The 20,769-nt window shown below is 35.7% G+C and overlaps 1 protein-coding gene across 2 annotated transcripts in view; it reads right to left on the bottom strand.

Moving 5' to 3' along the window:
• The window catches only part of si:ch211-186j3.6 (neural-cadherin), a 262,973-nt gene that overhangs the window by 132,019 nt on the left and 110,185 nt on the right, over positions 1–20,769 (bottom strand). For both annotated transcript variants that reach the window (XM_017419612.3, XM_025006687.2), the window contains exons 6-7: positions 18,618–18,867; positions 5,739–5,881 (exon numbers count right to left, since the gene is read on the bottom strand). In XM_017419612.3, coding sequence (XP_017275101.1) covers positions 5,739–5,881; positions 18,618–18,867 — 393 coding nt within the window. The remainder of the gene's footprint in view (positions 1–5,738; positions 5,882–18,617; positions 18,868–20,769) is intronic.

Raw genomic sequence — 20,769 nt, 5'->3', positions numbered from 1 at the left:
CCGCCTGAGACATTCACTGAACAGTTCGTGATTGGAGGCTTTATCTAGTGGCTCTGACACTCACCTCTGCCTCCCTGTTTTTGCTTTTTGTACAGTCACAGGGTGCTGGATTTGTGGTGAAACTCCACATGCATTGAGAGGAGCTTTTGTGTCATGATATCAGTGGCTTCTAAACCCCTCCTTTGGCCGGACTGCTATACCAGTGGGATATACCAAAGATGCATTAACAGTGTAGGTCCTCTCCACCCACACTGCCCCAACAGTGCAGCTGAGTGCACTCATGCCTAATGATTTGAGACAAAAGGCCAGATGAAAGTGACCAGTTCAGTAAAGGCAGCTGGCAGCCATAGAGAGAAGTTATGGCCTGATCACTATGTTACATATATAGGAGGAACCGGAGGCGCCCTGTAGTCTGATCACTGCTTTACTCTGGCTCACATAGGCATAAACATCTAATAGGGCCTAAAAGGCTTAGCTGAGAGCAACACATGCTGGGTAAGTGGTTGAAAATAGGACATGGAAAAGGTTTCAGGAGATTTCAAGAACAAAGCATTCACCATGCATCTGTTCTAATCTAAAAGATGTATGTCCTTTTTGTATGAGCTTGATGTGGGTGTGAGGCTGAGTCTGTATTCTTTGATTTGTATGTGGGTCTATATGCATACACACTCTCTGTGTAAGAATTTAAATGTTTGCGAAGAGGAGGTGGTATGTTTTGATGCATAGTTATTGTTTTAATGTATGTTTTGATGCTAATAAGGCTGGAATAATTCATCACTTATGAGACATGCAAAAGATGTTTTCTCAAGGGTCAGTGGGTAGCTGTCACTTCATTTGAAAGCAGCCAGGAGGGCGGAAGGAGAAGAATGAAGTGAGGAGTGGGTGAGATGCAAAAAGGTTTGGCGGTTAGGAAAAGAGGGACAATGAAGGCACTTTCTTCTCTGTTAGTATCTGTATCCAGACAGAGGAATCTGACTTTCAATCCCATCCTAGGAGACCATTTTCAAGAAAAATGCAAGAAGAAAGCCTTCTGTGTTCTTGTACTGGAATTTAGAAGAGGATTAAACAATCAGAATGTACAACAGCTTCTGTCCTCAGGCAATAAGACGATATATTACTAGATTCATTTAAATAAGAGAAATGCTAAAATGAAATGACAGTTAAACATATAGGAGCCATAATTGCCTATATATATATATATATATATATATATATATATATATATATATATATACACACACACACAAAAAAAATCCTGTAGAGAAAAATAAATAAATAAATTAAAACATTTTTATTGACACCAGCATTTCTCTTTACTTGTCAGTAAATACTTCCTCTGATCTAACTAAGTCTGTTTGTGTATTTATGGGTTTTAATAGGAAGAGTGTGATCGTCATATCGACTGGCCTGCTCAGATTCTAATGGGTGCCTTAAATCTCAGAGACACACACTGTATTCTGGGTTGAGTTACAGGCAAATTAACATGGGGAGGGAGGCAAGCAAAGCTGTTCCTGCCAGAAGGGAAGAAAACAATCACTTGAATGATTGTCGGACATTTAGGATGAGCAGGGAGAGGGGGAGGCAGCAACAAGAGGGGAGAAGAGGCAATAAACGATTTTAATCAGTAACACAGAAAGAATGAGATGGGCTGGAGAGGGTGGGTGGAATACAATGTGCTCGCCTTCCATTATAGGAATCATAAAATACTTTTAATGACTAAATATTGGGCTCTTTGAAACAAGATATTGGATCATATTACAAGTATTATGGTGTCACACATTGTCTCACACATTTTAGTGTAGACAAGCTGAGCAGTGTCTTTCTGTACATCTCTATCTGTGCATGACTCAGAGACTGCCACTTGATTTGCTACTAAACTCACTGCTGCAAAACATTACTTTAGGGCATCAAGTAAAAATTTAATTTATTAAAAATACATGACTCTGTATTTCCCAAAAACACTTTCTCCAATCAAGAGGACAACTCCATATTTTAATCATTACCATGTTACACTATATTAGTTCTTCCCTCTCAGTGCATGAAGAAGAGAATACTTCCTTCTACATAAAGTGGCATGGCTTTTGTAAAGATTGCAAGACTAGTTTAGGAAAAAGTCCCAGATAAGCTGCTATTGTGCAGGTACTTTCAGTGATAAAAAGCAGTTTAATTGCTTTGGCAAACTACAATCAAAAGAGCACACCAAACCTGCCCAAAACTGAGACAGCTTAATAATAGAAAAAAAGAATATATCACAAAAAACTGCATTTAATCTGAAATAAAGAGCGTATAAATAGGTTTGAAAGCACTGGACCTGTCATATCAGTGTACTGAATGAGTTGAGTTTGTGAAAAACATAACAGAGAATGAAAGAAGCTGAAAATCCTTTGTGTACACGTTGATCAGTCAGACTCCAGCTCGTGAGGGTTGGTTTGTATGACGGTAAGAAATTCTCAAGAAAAACACGATCCCGAGGACACTGATGCTCACAATACATAAGCTTTGTAAGTCCTCCTATACTTAGTTTTCTGACATCATTTCATTTTACCATAACATTTTATTTCACGTGACTAAATGGGACTTGTATTAATGGGTACAGCTGAAGATATGATTGACTGACTGACTGATGGATGGATGGATAGCATATGCAGGATCATACATACTGCAGCTCAAACACCTAAATCAGTTTTCTTTCTGTTTTTGCTCAGCACTTTGTGCAGCAACTAGTTACTGTAGGTAAAGGAGACAGACATTTTAGACAGCACTGCTACTGATTTAATATTGTGATGGTTTGGATTGTTTTAACCAAAAGACAAATTAACTCACCACTTTTGTGCATTTGTTCAATATGTAATAGCATATGTGAGTGGTAATTTTATTAATTAGGCTGACCAAGATCTCAACTAACATTATTTGGGGAATAAGTGCATGTCTGTGTAGGACAAGTAAGCATTGGATAGACTCTTTCTGTAATCTTTAACAGTACATTTGGCATTAGATACTGGGATTACCCTTGACCTTTCAAAGCTGTGACTAGGTTGTGGTTCTTTTAATTTAATTCAAATGATTTTCAAACATTGGACTAGCAAAATAAGTTCACGTTGGTAATCAGACATTGTATACAGTAGTACTTAGCAACAGTGATGCTTGTGTCCATTTATACAGCTTCCAGATGAGGATCTGAGCAATGCATGCAAGGGTGGTGAAGGCGGGGACATAATTGACATACATCTCTACATTAATGTTGTGAACCCAGTTTGAAGTTCACTCTGATGCTTAACTGCAGGCTTTGTCACGTTTTCCATACAAATTCAGGCCAGTTATCCAGTTTATATGTTTTGTTTTGTATGTGCACCAGTGCAATTAAATTTTTTAAAGTCAATATCAAGTTCAAGTGCAAATTTTCCACCTTTAACTTTTATATACAACTTAGGTGCCAAGCATAATTTGGGTTTAGGGAAACAATGACATTTAAACTAAAAAATAACATTACACCAAGTAGCCTTTCAAATTGTCCTACACTTTAGAAAGTGTAGAAAACAAAAAATGCATTTTATTAAAATCAGTGTTACTAAGTTTAGTTTGCAATTCCACCAACCAGAATGAAACACTGATAACAATGTGAACAGCCCCATCAATAATGTCCCAGAGTTGTTTTTTTGTTTCTTTGCTTGTTTTGTTCTTGGTCATTTTTTATTAATATTTCATTAAAAAAAAACCTGTTGGGAATTTAAAAATAATGGTTTCTTACATAACTTTTTTTCTTTTCTTTTTAATATACTGGAAGTGTTATTTGGAGTTAAATCAGTGCACTTGGATTAGGTTTTCAATATTGTCATCTATTTTGTATGTATGTTTAAAATGTTCCGCATTTGCAACTATTTATTTTTTTTATATATTTCTAATTTCAAACTTTTAATTATTTTGTTATTGGAAAATGAGTCTGAATTACACCTACAAGTCTTCTCTCCTGAATAAAGAGACTGCTGCTATCGGTTAATAGTGAATGTCACTGCTGCTGAACAGAAAAAATTGTGCCTTGAAGTTTTGAGTAATTGAATTTGTAAGTCATCATTTTACCCTATAATGTGATATTCAGTTTCAGAAAGGATTGCAATCCACAAAGGGGTCAAACAGCTATGAAATTGCAACCAGAAAAGATGACAGACACACAGAAATGCACACTGTGCCATTAACCCAGCTTCCTATTTCATGTGGCTTCTGGCACTGCTGTTCCCGCCTCAGAGGAAGTTGACATGTGAGAATATAAACCACAGAGGGCATTGTGTTACAAAGCCAGAGTGGGAACACTTTCCACACTTTAGCTGATATTCTAACGATTTTATGAAACAACGTGTCAGGATTTGAATATGCTTTACAAAGATTCCTGATGTAAAAAAATTAAATAAAATGGTGAGCCACTGTTATCTGCAAATTAGTGGCTAGATTAGTAGCTAACATAAAAATGAGTATATATGCTGTAAAGGATATCAGAATTGTTGTGAAATGATAAAAAAACTGCAGGGTTTTTACATGTATACACTATGTTAAGTACAGCAGGGAAGACATAGCATATCAGAGTAAAAATAATTGTGTGTGTGTGTGTGTGTGTGTGTGGGGGGGGGGGGTCTTTTAGTATTTGGTTTGTATTAAATCTACAAAGATAAACTGCACTGTATTTCTGGTCTTTCATGTTCTGAATTTGCAGAACAGCCCATCCTTAGACAGACAGAATATTGATTACAGAGTATATTATTATGCTAACATGTTAACCAGGTTGGGTAGTAACAGTTATAAAGTTTAATGAGGTATCCAAAAGTAACAAAGGGGTTGCTTTGAATACTGCAAATTAAAACTAGTTAAATTGAGTCCTAGGCTTGAATTGGGCGGTTACATTTTTGTACAAAGAGTGTGTTTCTGTAAGTTCCTCTGCTGCATGCCTGTTGTGTAGAGGTAATATTTTCTCTGCAGCGATGCCTACTGTTTACCAGGGAGCACTGCAGGTAGCAAAGTGCATTTCACAGTATAACAGCAACTCAACCATGGTGACTGCACAATGTGCTCGCTCCACTATCAGTGAGACATCTTCATCAATAAGATGACTTAAAAGTGTTTTTAATATCAGAACTAAATAAAAAAAATTATGTTAGGAAACAAAGGCAGTGGGAAACAAAATTAGGAAAATGACTAGAACTAGAGCTGACTAGATAATATTAGGAGCCTGTGATCCACAAGGGGTGGCAGAAACATAACAGCTGCTTTCCCATTTGTGTGCTTCAAGCACACTTTTGGATTGGGTCTTCAACTAAAAACCAAATATGCTGATAGGCTGATTAAAAAAATATTAATAAAAAAATTAGAGGTGGAATGTTGATTTTGTAGCATACTAGCATGAACCTTTTGTTAGAGCAATTATCTGCTTATTTTTGTAAATTAAATCAGTTTGTTCTGATATGCTATAAGTGTCAGTAATACTTGTCTGTTGCATCTTTAATATAGGAAAAAAAAACTGAATGCCATTCAACCCTGAAGACAACATTTAAACATGTTTCAAATCATTATTTTAGGAATAGTAAATGTGCATTTTATCTCAGTACTTAATCTCCACGCATGCAAGAGATTTGTGAAGTTACAAGGAAACAAAACACAAAAATAACATTCTAATGAAGTCAACTAATAAGTATACTTTTAAGATTTATAATGTTGAATACAAAATTTTAATCTTGCATGTAAAATCTTACCTTTTTGATTGTCAATGACAAAATTGCCTTCTTCATTTCCTGTGGTAATTTTATATGTGATCCCATCTCCATCAGGGTCCTTCGCCAACACAGTGGCAACAAGTGTGTTAGGGCCGGCATCTTCAGAAACAAAGGTCCGGTATCTGATAAGACACATGCAAAGAACAATGCTGTCAACATCCTTTTTTCTGTGCTCTTAATTTAAATGCTCTTTTCTGCAGGCTGCATGTACTGACATACAGCTTGAAAGGTGAAACGAACATTTGTTTATTTTAAAAGCTATTCCTGGAAATGTAGGTTCATGCTGCAGTTTAGGATGTCACAAAGAACAAAGAGGCTTAAATGGAAGCATAAGAAAAATACTGACTCATTAGCATTCTGAAAAAAATCCATTTCCACGCCAACAAAATGCATCGATAAGTTTACACAACACCACTTTATGGCTGGTATTGGTTTGTCTTTTTAATTATCAAGATCTTATACACTGTATATAACTGTAAGTGACTACAAAATCTGGATAAATTGGACTGGGTGTCAGTTTTGATCAATATGTTTGGGATGTTCTCAGTTTAACATCATGTCATTGTGCTGAACCAAGTCCTGTCCCAATGACCGTAAACTCATGAGGTAACAAATAGTCTCACTGTGACACCTATGTTACCAAAAAAAAACCCCAAAAAACAATCACCTATTCCTTTTCATAATTACTTGAAATCTTAATATTTTTCATTTCATTAGATATGATAAAACAAAACAAATAAACAAACAGAAAAAAACTATAGAGAGAATTATCAAGTGTGTGCCCATCGTAAACTAAGCTAACTAATTATTTTGCCATGATCTGTATACTTTTCAGCACCCACTTGCATGGCTGAACTCACCCTCTTACTAAAATAAACTAAAAACACTTCTGTTTTATGTTTTGTCTCTTTGTGTGTAACACTTTGTACTTCAGCTTTGAACCCTATTCTGACCTTGCACATACATCTCTGAGTGATTTGTAGTGCTTGAAAGCAAAACATTTCTTGAAAGACTGATCTCTTTACCTTCTTGACATAAAGTTGATTTTCTACATCAGGGGTCTTCAGCTAAAATCCAGCATGTCTACTCATGAAAATAAATCTGTATATGCAGTTGTCGTTTAATCTAAAGCTAGCAAACTGACAGTACTCAAGTACACAGCTCCTGTACATTAGATTTAAACAATTTACACAAATAAATATTAAAAAGGTTCTCTCAGAACATATTTTTTCCAACACAACTCAATTAAACAGCACTTTTCAAGCAGTAATACACAGTGCTTCGCAGAATTTAAAAAAATGAATTAGTAAGGGAACAAGTAAATAATACAAATTACAAATAAATGAAAACAAATACAGAAACAATTTTCAAGAAACAATTATAATATATTAAAATATATTTGTATTAGTGTACTAGACAGACAACTGAATAGATACTGTATGGGAGAGACTTAACCCCCACATATAAAGAATAAAAATAAAGGAGCCCGTCCACTCTGAATGAAAACCTCTATCTTCCTTCTTAACTTTTCTCTTTTTAGAGACAGTCCTGACAATTTTTTTTCACTTATGGTATTGCTTTCTCAGGCTTGCATGTCTCTACCTCTCCACAGAGGTGTGTGTGTAGGTGGGTGTGTGTAGAGACAGTTACAGGAGTCCTGCCGTCAACCACACCAACTGCAACTGTCAAAAAGGCTGGAAAAGCTGTGCTGCTTTAAATGGATTATCGTAAATGCTAGAAAATTGTAGTCTCAACCCTCTCTTTGTAGGAACATCATCTAAAGAATTTGGCTTATTCGACTGAAGAATATCTTGAAGATGGCTGCTATCTGATGCTTCTTGCTTAACACTGTATGCAAGACATGCAGGTGCTGCATTAACCAGCAGAAACAACACAGAACAGGTACATTACGGCTGATAAAAACTGGAGTTATGCAGCTGTATCTCCACTAAATACTGAGCTGAATATTTAAGATATTAAACATTTAACTACTACATAAATGCCCAAGATAGAAATTATTCTGACCAAACCAGTAAATGACCTCACTCGTCAAGTTCTCTTCCCAACCAACCACAGATGCTTTAAAGCTGTCATTTGCACATGACTCATTTCCTGCCCACATTAGGGTGCAGGCAAAATACAGGTATAGTAACTCTGACACTCTGTCATAAGAGAATACAGTATCTGCCCATCACTCAGTTCAGTCTTTCACTGAAAAGAAGAAAATGGGTGTTGAATGATCTTCATAGACTGCAGTCATCTTGCTTCCACCACTGATGGACTTGGAGGCTCACTTATGTGTGCCACCCATTTGATCCCTTTACAGAGAGCTGCTGCCACATTTAAGTGATTTCAGATCATAGTCTGCAAGGCATGCACACCCTTACACATCTGTACATACCTACAGTAAATCAAGTAAAAGGAAAATACTGGTTATATTCTTCTTATCACTTTGTCTAAGAACAAACTGTCTGCACCAACAAAAGAATTTACACTTATGCTCTAAGAAAGCTATTAGTTCATTAGGTGGTTGTTCATCTATCTTATTTAAAAGCCAGCAATAGCTCTATGGAAATTCTGGAAGTACACGTGGCTACTGCATTTAAATCTGTGCTCTTTTAGTAGCTTTTTTTTGGTACTTCATATTTACTATTCTTGCATCACTTAAGCAGACAAAATTATTAATGAGATTCACAGACTTGCCCTAAAAGCAGATTTATGATTACAACACTCCAGAAAGAGAAACTCTCTAGTCTTTACATGTTTCCAGAGCACATCAGCTTTTTGAACTCAATTATACATCACTTTTCAAACAGTGATACGTTTTAAAGTGCTTTACAAATTAAAAAACAAAAACACTTTAGAATTACTAAAAATTTAAATGGATAAAACCACTTATAGAAACAAACTGTTGTAAGTAATAAAACATCTCTCATGATTTTTTTGTTTATTCCCAGTATGACTTGATTTAGTTGCCCAGTTTTGGTTGTGTGCCCGTCACACTCAGTCTGTTTGCTGATGGCCACTCACCTGCTCATTCATTGTTTGCTTACTCGGCATATTCTGCACATTCTTTTTGTTCACTGTCAGTTCATTATGTTAGCTCCTCCAAGTGTTGTTCATCGTCTTTGAATGTGGAAGTATGGAAAACAAATTATACTCATATATTTTAACATGACCTAAACAAACACCTTCCATGTGACAATTTGTCATTTATTATTGCAGTCAAACATGTAAAATGTGCAATGTGACTTAAACAGCAATGACAAAAGGCAGAATTTTAACACAGAGCAACAAAATAAAACAAACAAATGCATAACCTTTTAGTTTACAAACTTTAATCATTACATTTCTCCCAAGTTTGCAAGAATATGGTTGCTGTTCAATGCATGAAGGAGTTCCTTTGTGAGTGTAAAAGAGGGAATGGGAGATCAGTACAGGTCAAAAAACATGTTTTCCACCACATTAGCTCTGGCTCTTCCAGAATCTTTGGAATCAAGTAAACCAGCCTACATGTCTGTCAGGCAAACAAGCAACCTGCCAAAAGTAATCATATTAAACTACTAGCATAAAATTGACATATTACTATGTTCGGCTTTGCTTATGTAATGTTTATAACACCTTTCCGAAGCCAATACAGAGCATTTTAAAAATGAGTTTTCCAGCCCATTGCATTGGTAAAGCATACCATATATTTAAAAACAGTGCATATATTCTCAGGATTATTTCACATCCTAATATCATAAAAATACAGTGCCTATAAAAAGTATTGTTTTATGCTTGTATTGCCGTCATAAATCAGTCATACTTAATATAAATTGACTTTTACAAAAAAAATAAATAAATAATTGAATAAATCTATGTCAAAGTGAAACTTCATATTACTCATTAAATCTTGACTAGAGTTTGTCTAGATCAGTGGTGTCCAATTCTGGTCCTGGAGGGCCACTGTCCTGCATGTTTTAGTCGTTTCTATGCAATAACACACCTGATTTAAATGACAGTGATTAACAGGCTTCTGCAGAACTTGGAGACCTGCTGAAGAGCAGAGACACATCTTAAACATGCAGGATAGTGGCCCTCGAATGATTGAACACCACTACTCTAGATTCTAGTCTAGTTTAAAATAGGTTTTGTTTAACAGTTTTCTCTTTGCCAGCCATTTGATTTCACTTTGGTATTGTAGAAGGTTTGTTTGAAGATTTCTTGAGGGGTCAAAAATGCCAATTTTTATTGACCATGAATAATATGTGACAGCAATAAAAGCAAAAAAACACCCATGGGGGTGAATACTTTTTAAAAGGCACTGTAGATTTTCATTTGCTTTTAAGAACAAAAGTTATGTCTCGAGATAAACCATTTTTTGCTTATAAATGTATTCAGTAAGGCCTTGTGTTTGATGTTATGCAATGTTCCTTTGACATTTCTCACACATTTAAATATGGTGTTCTTTTGACCTGTGTTGGATCATTTAAAGTCCACCACTGCCCAAATCAATTGCTGTCTTCTTTGTAAAGGTTGTACTACAGTCATAAAATTAAAAGCTACATGCAAAATTGCTCAGTATCTGTTGGTATGTTGAATAGCAATGGTGCCATCAGTTTTTTATTTTATAGTATGTGTGACTGAAATAATTTATATTATGAACACATGGATGTACCCATTTGCAATGTCCATACAAAATACGGTCTGTTTTTCTTAATAACAGTGAAAAGTTAGGCTAGCTGCACATCTGGGTACGTATCACTTGCACAATCCCTTTCTGAGTGAATACAACCCCTCCAGTTTGATTTGAAGTAAATGCAACTCCAGTGATGTTTGAAAATAAAACAGTGTTACATAAAACTATAATACTGCTTTAAAGCTTTTAAGGGCCCAAATATTATGACCTGTTAGGCAAGCAGTTATTTAATGTCTCTGTCAATGAATGATCAACAGTGTTATACAAAAAATACTTTTATTTTTTAGGCCAGAAAACATTTTAAAATGTTTAATGTTGTGGACACATTAGCTGTGACTATACAGAACAGCTAACCTAATAAAATTCACTTGAGAGACTATTAAGTTTATTAGTTATTTTAGCTATTTAAGAAAAAAAAATCAAAGATAATGAACAAAGTTCCTCCAATTTTTTGCAATTCTATCCAATAATTAATTCAAAATTTGAGATCCTATAAAACCTTTGTCTTTATATTTATTCAATTCATAGAAGCAAACACTTTTTTTCATTATGTACTTCCTAAGATGGAGCAGGGGAGGAACAGTGATAGTTTGACGTTGTTTTGTGTGAACAAAGTTTGAGATTTTAAAACAACTGATATAAGTTTACTTTAAGTGTCAGGCTATACCTTCAGAAACTTTCATAGGTACAGCCTTACAAGCTTTGTCAGTAAGACAATGACCTTAAGCAAACCTCCAGGATGTTTAAAATCTAGCAGGAGAAGAAAAAAAATATGGATGGAGTGCTTTCAGTTATGTCATGGCTGAAAGCTAACCTGACCCTTCTGAACCTGTTCAGGTTTAACTTGCCCAAAGGGTTCAAACCACAAAGTCAACAAATGCACAACTTCTTTGCGAATGTGAGCAGACTGCATGAAGACACATTTGAGCATGTTACCCTGAAACTCACACTGATGCTGGTCAGAGGTGACAGAGTTGTGATCAATGTCAAAGGTAGAGTGTGTGTGTGTGTGTGTGTGTGTGTGTGTGTGTGTGTGTGGGATTGGGGTAAGGAATCTTATGTAGGCAACAATGAATTTTTTTTGTTGTTGCTGATTTGCATTATTCCCTTCAGAACTGTTATTTTATTCCCCCTTTTCAACACATTTGTGTAAAATTTACTTGTGGCCAAGTGTTTGAAAGTCCAGCTGTCAAATCCAGTCTGTATGATTGAAGTGCTGTTAAGATCAACATAATATTTCAATTGCGGATATTACACTGGTTGTTGAGCTATGTACAGCATGCAAGTATTTTTGTAGTATGCTATGGTTTTTCCACAAACATGTTTTCTGAAAAAAACAAACAAACAAACAAAAAAAAAAAACTTAAATTTGTAATAAAAACCATTAGGGGAAGCAAAACTACAATAATCAATTGTTTAGTTCCCGTTAAGCAGTGCTTAAAAAGTTCTTAAGTATTAGAAATTTATTTCTAAATAAATAGATGTGTTGCAGCAAAAAAACCAACCAAACAAACAAAAAACAGTAGGCTCATTCATTGTTTTTAGTCAGATGGGATATGACATGGCTAGAAGTGATGTCAAGTGGCAGAGGAAGAGTTTTCTCATAAATGAAAGGAAAATAAAAAGGGTTTGTCACCAGGAGACGGTGCCGTGGTAAATTTACAACCGTTCAGAGTGACCTCAGTAGATATCATTAGAAATTGACAACATAAAGGTGAAATAAAATCATTAACTTATCAGTGAATGGTAAATCAGAACCTGTAATTCATCATATTCTGTAGATTCACTGACTTTTTCCACATTTGGCATCAAAACAACCTTGGTATGTTAGAATCAGTCATATAATCAAAGAATGCCTATGCTCCTGTCACTGCTGGATCTGAGTGGCGCATCCAGCTGATGTGCCAGCTGATATGCCCCTTGAAATGAACGACAAACTCTGCCTACTCGGAGCGCCGCTTTGTTAGCTGGCATGTAAATTAAGGTGCCACAATGTATTTGTATGAAGTCTTAGATCTACCAACAATATAAAAAATGTCAAATAACTTAATTTCTTCAGAATACATTAACAATTAAAAAAAATGTTTAGGATATTTGGCCATGATGATATATAGAAAACAGCTGTGAGTGATGTTTCTTGGTTGAATTTTTAATTTTATCTTTTAATTTTTTTCTTTTATAGAGTAGCAAAAAAAGGCTCAGCAATTGTTAATAATAGATAAAGTGGATATTTATCGTAGAACATTCTCAAAATAAGAACAATTTGATTTTTGTGAGTTTCCCTGATAAACCTGACATGTTTCTAGTTGACCCATAAACTTAATCAACAGGTGGTACAAACACAAGGCAGCTACTACAGCCGATGTAGCATACACACTTATAGACATCAAGTTCCAAGCCCATTTCTTACTGCAGGGCCTTATTTGAGTTTGGGGAAGAAAAACTGGACCCAGTAAAAAATTGGAAACTTGAGATGGCACTAAAATTAGGAAGGTGTTGCATACCTTCTTAGAATCTTTCATGATAAGTGCAATTTTCTTTGCAGCCATCTGCTGGGGCAGCAGCATCAAAGCCAGAGATTCAAAAGGAACTGAACAATTTGAAAAAGGGGTTGGTTCTGTGGTAGAGACAGCTCTGGAGTCTCTAGATCTGATGACAAAAAGTAGAGCTACTCAATACAATGGACAACCTTCTTGCTGATCAAACAGCAGAGTGTTCAGTCCAAGATTCCTTCGACTTGACTCATTGCGGTAGGCCAATGTAATGACTTTATAGCACAGCAGGCAACTCTTTTAGGTGGAAATCCATAAAGTATCTGATGTTAAACAGGGTTTAACAAAGTAATTCTATTTTTACATTATTTTATGTATTTTTACTGACATTGTTTGGAAGATGAGTAAGCCTGTACTTTTGTCTTTTTAAGTGCAAATCGCATACCCATCCGTTTGGTTTCTTGTATCTGTACTGAATTTAGATCATAAAATGTGCCTGAAGTGCAAGATACAGAAGTGGCATGATTCATTCATCAAATAAAATCTACAAATAGTTTGCGAACTATTTCAATTAAAGCTTTAAACAGACATGCATGTCTGAAAGATTTTGAAAGCAGAAATCCACAGATCTGTAAGGTTTAGGAATATTCCAAAGAAGTTTAAAGCTCTTCTAATGTTGACTGGGGCATGCATTATGTACAATATCCATATCCAAATTATTCAGATCATCCAATACTTAAAAAATACAAAATTGTTAAAAGCTATACTCTCTGCTAAGGGTAGTATTTTGTTTTTGACTGAAGTTTTATGCAATCACACTGCCATGAAACACAAGGAAACAAGTTAATTTGTAGTGTAATTATGAATACACAGTTTTGATGCAATCCACAGTTCTTTGTGTTTGGGTTCAGAATCAACTCCTACAAGAGCTCTAGTCATCATAGAAATAACAGGGTGGTCAGAGTTCTTGGGGTTCTGACTGTTTCCTTTATTACTCTGCTGTGTGTAGTTTTTCCATCTGGCCAGGAGTGATGGATGAATGGAGTAATAACAGAAGTTTTTCTTTCTTTTTTTGAGGAGTTGCAGTTAAATGGTATTTTATTAAACACAAGTGTTTCTGATTCCTAGTCTCAATTATTCAAAAGGTGAAAACATACAGTAAGCTTCTTTAAATACCTTTGCTTAAGGTCCGCTTTATACTGAATGACAACCCCACAGACTTAAAAAAAAAAAAAAAATGTTCAGTTTGAAGGTATAGCAGTTTTACTTTTTGTTTTTCTCTGGTATTTTCTCTGTCCTTGAGATGCTCTCACTGTGCTCTAGAGCCCCACCTTTTGACTAATGTCTCAGACTTTGTCAGGAGGCAAGCTACAGGTTTCACATCTGAGCAAGGTTGTTCCCATGATCTTGTCAAGGTCTTGGTCACACCAAAGGCACAATGCTAATATAACCAGTTGTGCTTCACATTCTCAATAAACAAGCCACAATGATGAACATAGGCTCCATGTTATAGGTACTCTGCACCATGCTCCCTTATGCTCCACCTAAGACCTCAATATTCTGCCAACACAATAATAAACCACCGCAACCTCACTAGGATTTTTTTGTTTATGCTCAAATCTATTGTATACCTATTACATTATCACACATAGTAAGACACCCAGAACATTCTTATTTTAAGCCTGAGGACCAAACCAAGACCCTGCATAACCATCCACTTTCTGTCATTTTTTTAAAAATCTTTTTTCCTTTTTATGTAGTCATTATTCAGTTTGAATAAGGTCTTATAAAGATGGCAATTTGAAGATGTTTGGCCTTTACCCTTAGTACCAAATTCCGCAGTAGATCAGTCTACATTCTTCTATTGTTCTGTGTACTTTTTTTGCTGACACAGCAATTGTAGGTGCTCTTGGCCTTGACACAAGCAGTATGGGTACCCTGAACAGTCTAAAGTTACAGTGTGCATGTGAACTGCATTGTGCTGTGTTCTGATACTTTATGTTCCCAGAGATATACTTAACATTCTCAACAATTTTACCTACAAAAGCTCAATATTTGATAAGAATATAAATCCTAGCCTTCACATTCCCTTGTGCATCAATGAGACTGCCGCTGACTGGTTTCACTGATTGCACTGGTCAGGACCTGACTAGTGCAGTTTGAAAATATCTCAGAGCCAACAATTTGGCCCCTGTAAGTCCTTACATAAACTGTAAGTTCTTGGATTTTTTTACTATGAAAAGAAAAAGAACTCAAATCCAAATGATTTTATACCAAGTATGAAGCTGACACACTTATCACAAGTTTCAAAAAACCTTAGTATATGTCATAAATACCTAGTTATTTGATTGACTGGTTGATTGTGCAGAAGCTTCTTACTAAGAGTGAACAGCATATTAAACATAGCATTTTTCCTTTCCATGCTTAGAATCGTAGACAATGAGGGAGATTAAAAACGTGTGCTTAGTGAAAGCTCCCCTGTTCGCACTATCAAGTTGGAAGAAAATAAAGCTATTTTCTTGTCAATTTTATCTAGAGAAGCATGTTTTTTATGTCTGTGCTTGATACATTTTTATACCTTCTGCTTAGGAATGACTTTTTATTGTTCAGGGATATTTTTGTCCTCCAAACTAGACTGCTCTCACAAACCATCACGTCTTATTCTCTTTTCTGATTGTGTTAAAACAATGACACAATCCCTACAGAGCCCCCATATGAGCTCCATAAAGATAAGGTCATAAAGAGTAAAGCAGCAGCTTTCCAGTAGTAAAATGTTGCACTTATCTCAACATGGAACCAAGTAGCAGGGTGTTTTGGCATAAAGTATAATATCATTGGCATCAGTGATGGTGGTACAAATATTCAAATGTTGTGGTCATTATAATGGTATAAACATTTACTCAAAAACTAAAAGCAGTGCATGTGTACCCATGAGAAAGAAATAATGTTACCAGATAGGATTTTTTTTTTCTTGAAGAAGTTTTACTGCTGATACCCCGACTATGACATCATCATTGTTGGAGATTAAATTCACTACACATCTCTGCACACATATCTTAGTGTGCTAATTTTGACAGCCCAGAGTGGTTCAAGGGATATTGCAGCCACTGTGAAGTAGGGTTCTTTGGAAAAAATATAAACAACTATTGAATGTCCTCAGTTACAAAAACATAAAATTTATGTCGGCTAAGACTGACAAGCTAAAGGCTAGTCCGAACACAGCCAAGACTAAAGTTAATGCAACTCCAATATCAAAATTGTCATATTTCAAAAACCTTTACTCAACTGTCTATTTTGCAATACATGGCTTTTTACATAGACTTTTATGGTTATTTACAAGTGTAAACAGCAGCAACAGGAGCAAATGTAGCACTTTCTGTGCAACCTGGGGTTATGTCCAGCAGGAGTATTAGAATATTTCTGCCAAAACAGATCAGTGCCATTTTAAAACAACTCTGATCTTTAAGATTCCATAGCAGTTCTGCAAATGCTATTATATAAACCTTTAAATTACAATCAATAGTACAACACAAATTTATTTGTTTTTGGTAGAAATATTGTGAAACTCCTGCTGGAAGTACCCCAGGCTTAACTGGGGTTGCTACACTTTGGTACTGCTGCTAATATTACTACTTGAGCTTGTAAATAACCACAGGATTTTATGTAAATAAATCTATTGAGAACGTGAAGGTGATATCAATTTTTATAAAATATTGTTTACAGTGGAACTTTGATTAAGTTGTTTTAAAACAGCAGTAATCTACTTTGATTTTAGCTGCATTTGGACTTGATGTTAGTTCATCACTCATGTGGGAACTATTTCTCTAAACTGAGGTTGTTCAAAAAAAAAATCTACAACAGGTTAAGACATTAATTCTGTGTAACTTTTTCACAGAACTCCACTTCAATAGATATTGTAGTTCCCTGGAGTCTCACAGAAACACACGCACGCACACACACACACCTGAGATGCACAGATGCACGAGTAATGCTGCAGAAAAAAGCCCTGGTTTCTGTGGCAACAGGCAGGTGTTCTTATGGCAAAGTGAGAGCACACAAATGAATGGTAACCAGCCTACCCTCACCAGGAGAGGAAGCCATGTAGTCAAGAAAAAGACATGAAGTAGATGGAAATATGAAAACACAATGATCAATCCCAAAAGATAAACATCATGAACAATTAAAATAAAAAAAAAAACTGCTGAAGGAACCTAACTGTTCAGTATTTAAGTATTCTCCCTGACCTGGCAAAACGTGCACACACACACACGGGTACTCATTACTGCATGTTTCTAACTCCACAGATCGATACAAATAGGCCACATTTTCTGCCTGGATAATGACATATTTAATGACCTTCCTCTCTTTTGCACTCCTTCCCTCGCTTTTCATCAAACACATTGACTCAAGATTCAAGTTTGTTCTCCCATGTGCCCAGGCTAACACAATATACCAAAGAGCAAAGTGAAAGTAATGATTTTTATCTACATAAAGCTTATCTTTCCACTGTCCCAAGTGCCTGCTTCATGAAAGACGTCACAGATGTATGCTCAGTCCTGTCCCTGTGTGCACACATCTAAGTCAACATAGCACAGAAAACATAAATGACTGTTTAGGTGACTTTGAAGTTGTGTGTATTTTAATACATTTGTTTTAGTGAGCCTAAATGATACATCATAAACTGACAAGAAGTGTTTCTGGGTCAGCTGTTGTAGAAGGGTGGGGATTACAGAAAAAGGCTGATTATTCTACTGTCACTGACAGCAAATCAATAAAACCCAACTCACATATACACATACATGCATACATACTAATTCTGTTCCTCCATAAAAACCTTAACACATGCATATCAGATGCACAGAATATAAATGTACTTTATAACTACATCACTCTGTCCATACCAACAACCCATTTCACTAGGACCACCTCAATTACAGAATACATTTTCACTCACAAATTTTAGGCTCAGAGGCTCCTGAGGGTGCTGGTGGGCATGGTTGATTGACCCTGCCTCACCAATCTGCCCAGCTCTCTGCCAGAAAATCAACCAATTAAAAAATGCAGGAACCTCTACGGTGAAGGGGAGGAAAGAGGGGGGTGGTAACAGTTGCCGTTATGCTGAATTTGGAAGCAGCCATAAGGGCCTAACCTGAATTTGCAGGAAAGCCAAACTGTGTCTTCATTAAGTTTTTGCACAAGTAGAATTGAATCTGTATCTTATTTGCTTTATATTTGTTTAAAATGCCTAACCTATGAACTGACATTAATAGTGTGTGATTAATCAGGTCAAATACTTTTTTTGACAACAACAGAAGTAATTTCTTCAATAAGCCAATCATGAAAAAGTTTTCATTGATCAATCACTTGATTTATTACCAAGTCATTTTTACTCTTAATTAAAACACTGCCCAAAAGGAAAGCTGCAACAGAAAGCTTTAAAAAGACAATACATCACAATTTCAGCACTTCCATCTCTATGCCTGGCACAGTTCTACCTCCTGGATATGTTTTCCAGGAGGACTAGGATCAAATGTAGGGTGACATACAGTGACAAGGGTGTAATGAAGCAATTATTGTTAAAAACTCAGTTTCAACCAACCAAGAGCTATAGTGTATTCAATTGAAACCATGCTTTATAAACTATAAACTAAATAATTAAATGATCTTAGCTCCTTTCTTACTTACATGTGTTGGGAGAAATCCGGTGCCTCATCATTGACATTGGCCATTCTAATCCGTACCGTCGTTGTGCCAGTGCGAGGGATCTCCCCCTTGTCAATGGCCATGACAACAAACTCATATAGGTGATTTGGTCTTTCGTAGTCCAAAGGCCCCGCTGGGAAAATGGTCCCATGAGAGGAAATGGTGAAATCTGGACTTAGGGTATAATAGGTCAGCTCTGCATTCGCTCCTGAGTCACAGTCACTGGCTGACACTAAAGAAAATAGACATAAAGAACACAAAAATATATATGTTTTAGAAGAGCCGAACAGTAGCAACAATGAACAATGATAAATCTACAGGATATAAGTTAATGAAATAAAGAACACACAAAACTGTAAAAGCTTCTAAGTTTGGCAACTACGGCCCAGTAGTACAGAGGTTGCCTTCCAACGGGGGATTGGGAGTTCAATTCCCAGACCCTACAGCTTTCTTAAATAGACTTAGGCAAGACACTCATCCTCCCAATGCCCTGAATAAGTTTATTGATGGGTGAGTGAGAACCTAAAGATGTTAAAACTGTACTTTGTAATTTTTGACAAACTATTTTACAAAAAAAAAAAAAAAAAAAAAGAAAGATGAAGTAATTTGAAAATTACACAAAGAGCAACAGGCTAAGGTACATTTTTGTTTATCCCTGCAGTGGGTTTGATAAGCAACAGCACCTTTCTCCTTATTTAGCCATTTTTTAGTTAACAAAATACTCAGTTAACAAAATATCTAAATTTAAAACTTAAAATTTAGACTCAAATACTTTTTCTTTGTTCATGAGAAATTGATAAAAAAAGTTCAACAAAAGCACTGTATTTCCACAGTCTATGTGACCAATGGATGGTCACACAGGAACAAGTGAGGCTCCCACCCCTATAAAATGTCTGCCTCTGTAGCATGGGATGTCTGTGATATTTGCACAGCAAGAACTGTAAGGACAGTGATTCTAAAACATGTCTGCTCCTGCATCACACATTGGGAATCCATGCAGCTAAGACTAGCTTGGGCATAAATTGATTGCCTTGCTAAAACTGAAAAGACCACCGGGGATATGAATAAGCATATTTTAGACTAACAAGAACATCTCACCATCAAAAGCTCAATTCTCCGATTCACCTTACACTGCATTTAGCTCATGTGCCCATAAAAGCAAAAACATACACGAAAATAAATACACACAAGCACTTACAAAACAATAAATACAAACAAATAAGAAGCTATCCTCCCCGTCATAAAAGTTAATAAATTCTAAACAGCTTCAAATTAAGTTTTAAAATAGTTAATTCATCAAAGGCTTGAAAACTAAACTTCAAATTAAAAAAACGTTCTTAAACTTTGTGTTTATTCAAATGATTTGCTACAATTTTGTGACATGTCTTTAGTAATTCATTATTTTTACCAACTATTAAACACCACTAAAATCAAATCAAATCCTTCAAGTCATGGGTTGTCTGATATTTTTAGCTTCATCTATTTCATAGAGCAATAAATCCGCACCATGCAGACATTTGTCACGTTTTAAAAACTAACGTTTCTCACTTGTATTAATATAATTGCTTTTTGACCAGAAATTATGTCAGTTTCAAGAATCAGACAGAAGAATCTATAAAATAGATATCCATCCATCCATCCATCCATCCATCCATCCACACTTACATCTATGGCCAATTTAGATTTGACAATTAGCCTAACATGCATGTTTTTTCCACTGTGGGAGAAACCCAGAGAACCTGAAATAAAACCAGGCATGTACATAAAGAATGTGCAAACTGCACACAAATAGCTCAAAGCTAAGTTTTGACCCCGGAACCTTTTGCTGCAAGGCAGTAGTGCCTACTAACTATGCCCATGTGAAGCCCAGTAAAAGTACTCCACATCTACAGGTGCTGGTCATAAAATTAGAATATCATGAAAAAGTAGATTGATTTCAGTAATTCCATTTAAAAAGTGAAACTTGTATATTATATTCATTCATTACATACAAACTCATATATTTCAAATGTTTATTTCGTTTAATTTTGATGATTACAAATGACAACAAATGAAAATCTCAAATTCATCATATCAGAAAATTAGAATATTACTGAAGACCAATAAAAACAAAGGATTTATAGAAATGTTGGCC

This window comes from Kryptolebias marmoratus, linkage group LG15 (assembly GCF_001649575.2).
Source record: "Kryptolebias marmoratus isolate JLee-2015 linkage group LG15, ASM164957v2, whole genome shotgun sequence".
Classification (NCBI taxonomy): Eukaryota; Metazoa; Chordata; class Actinopteri; order Cyprinodontiformes; family Rivulidae; genus Kryptolebias; species Kryptolebias marmoratus.
This window is presented reverse-complemented; position numbering and strand designations above follow the sequence as displayed.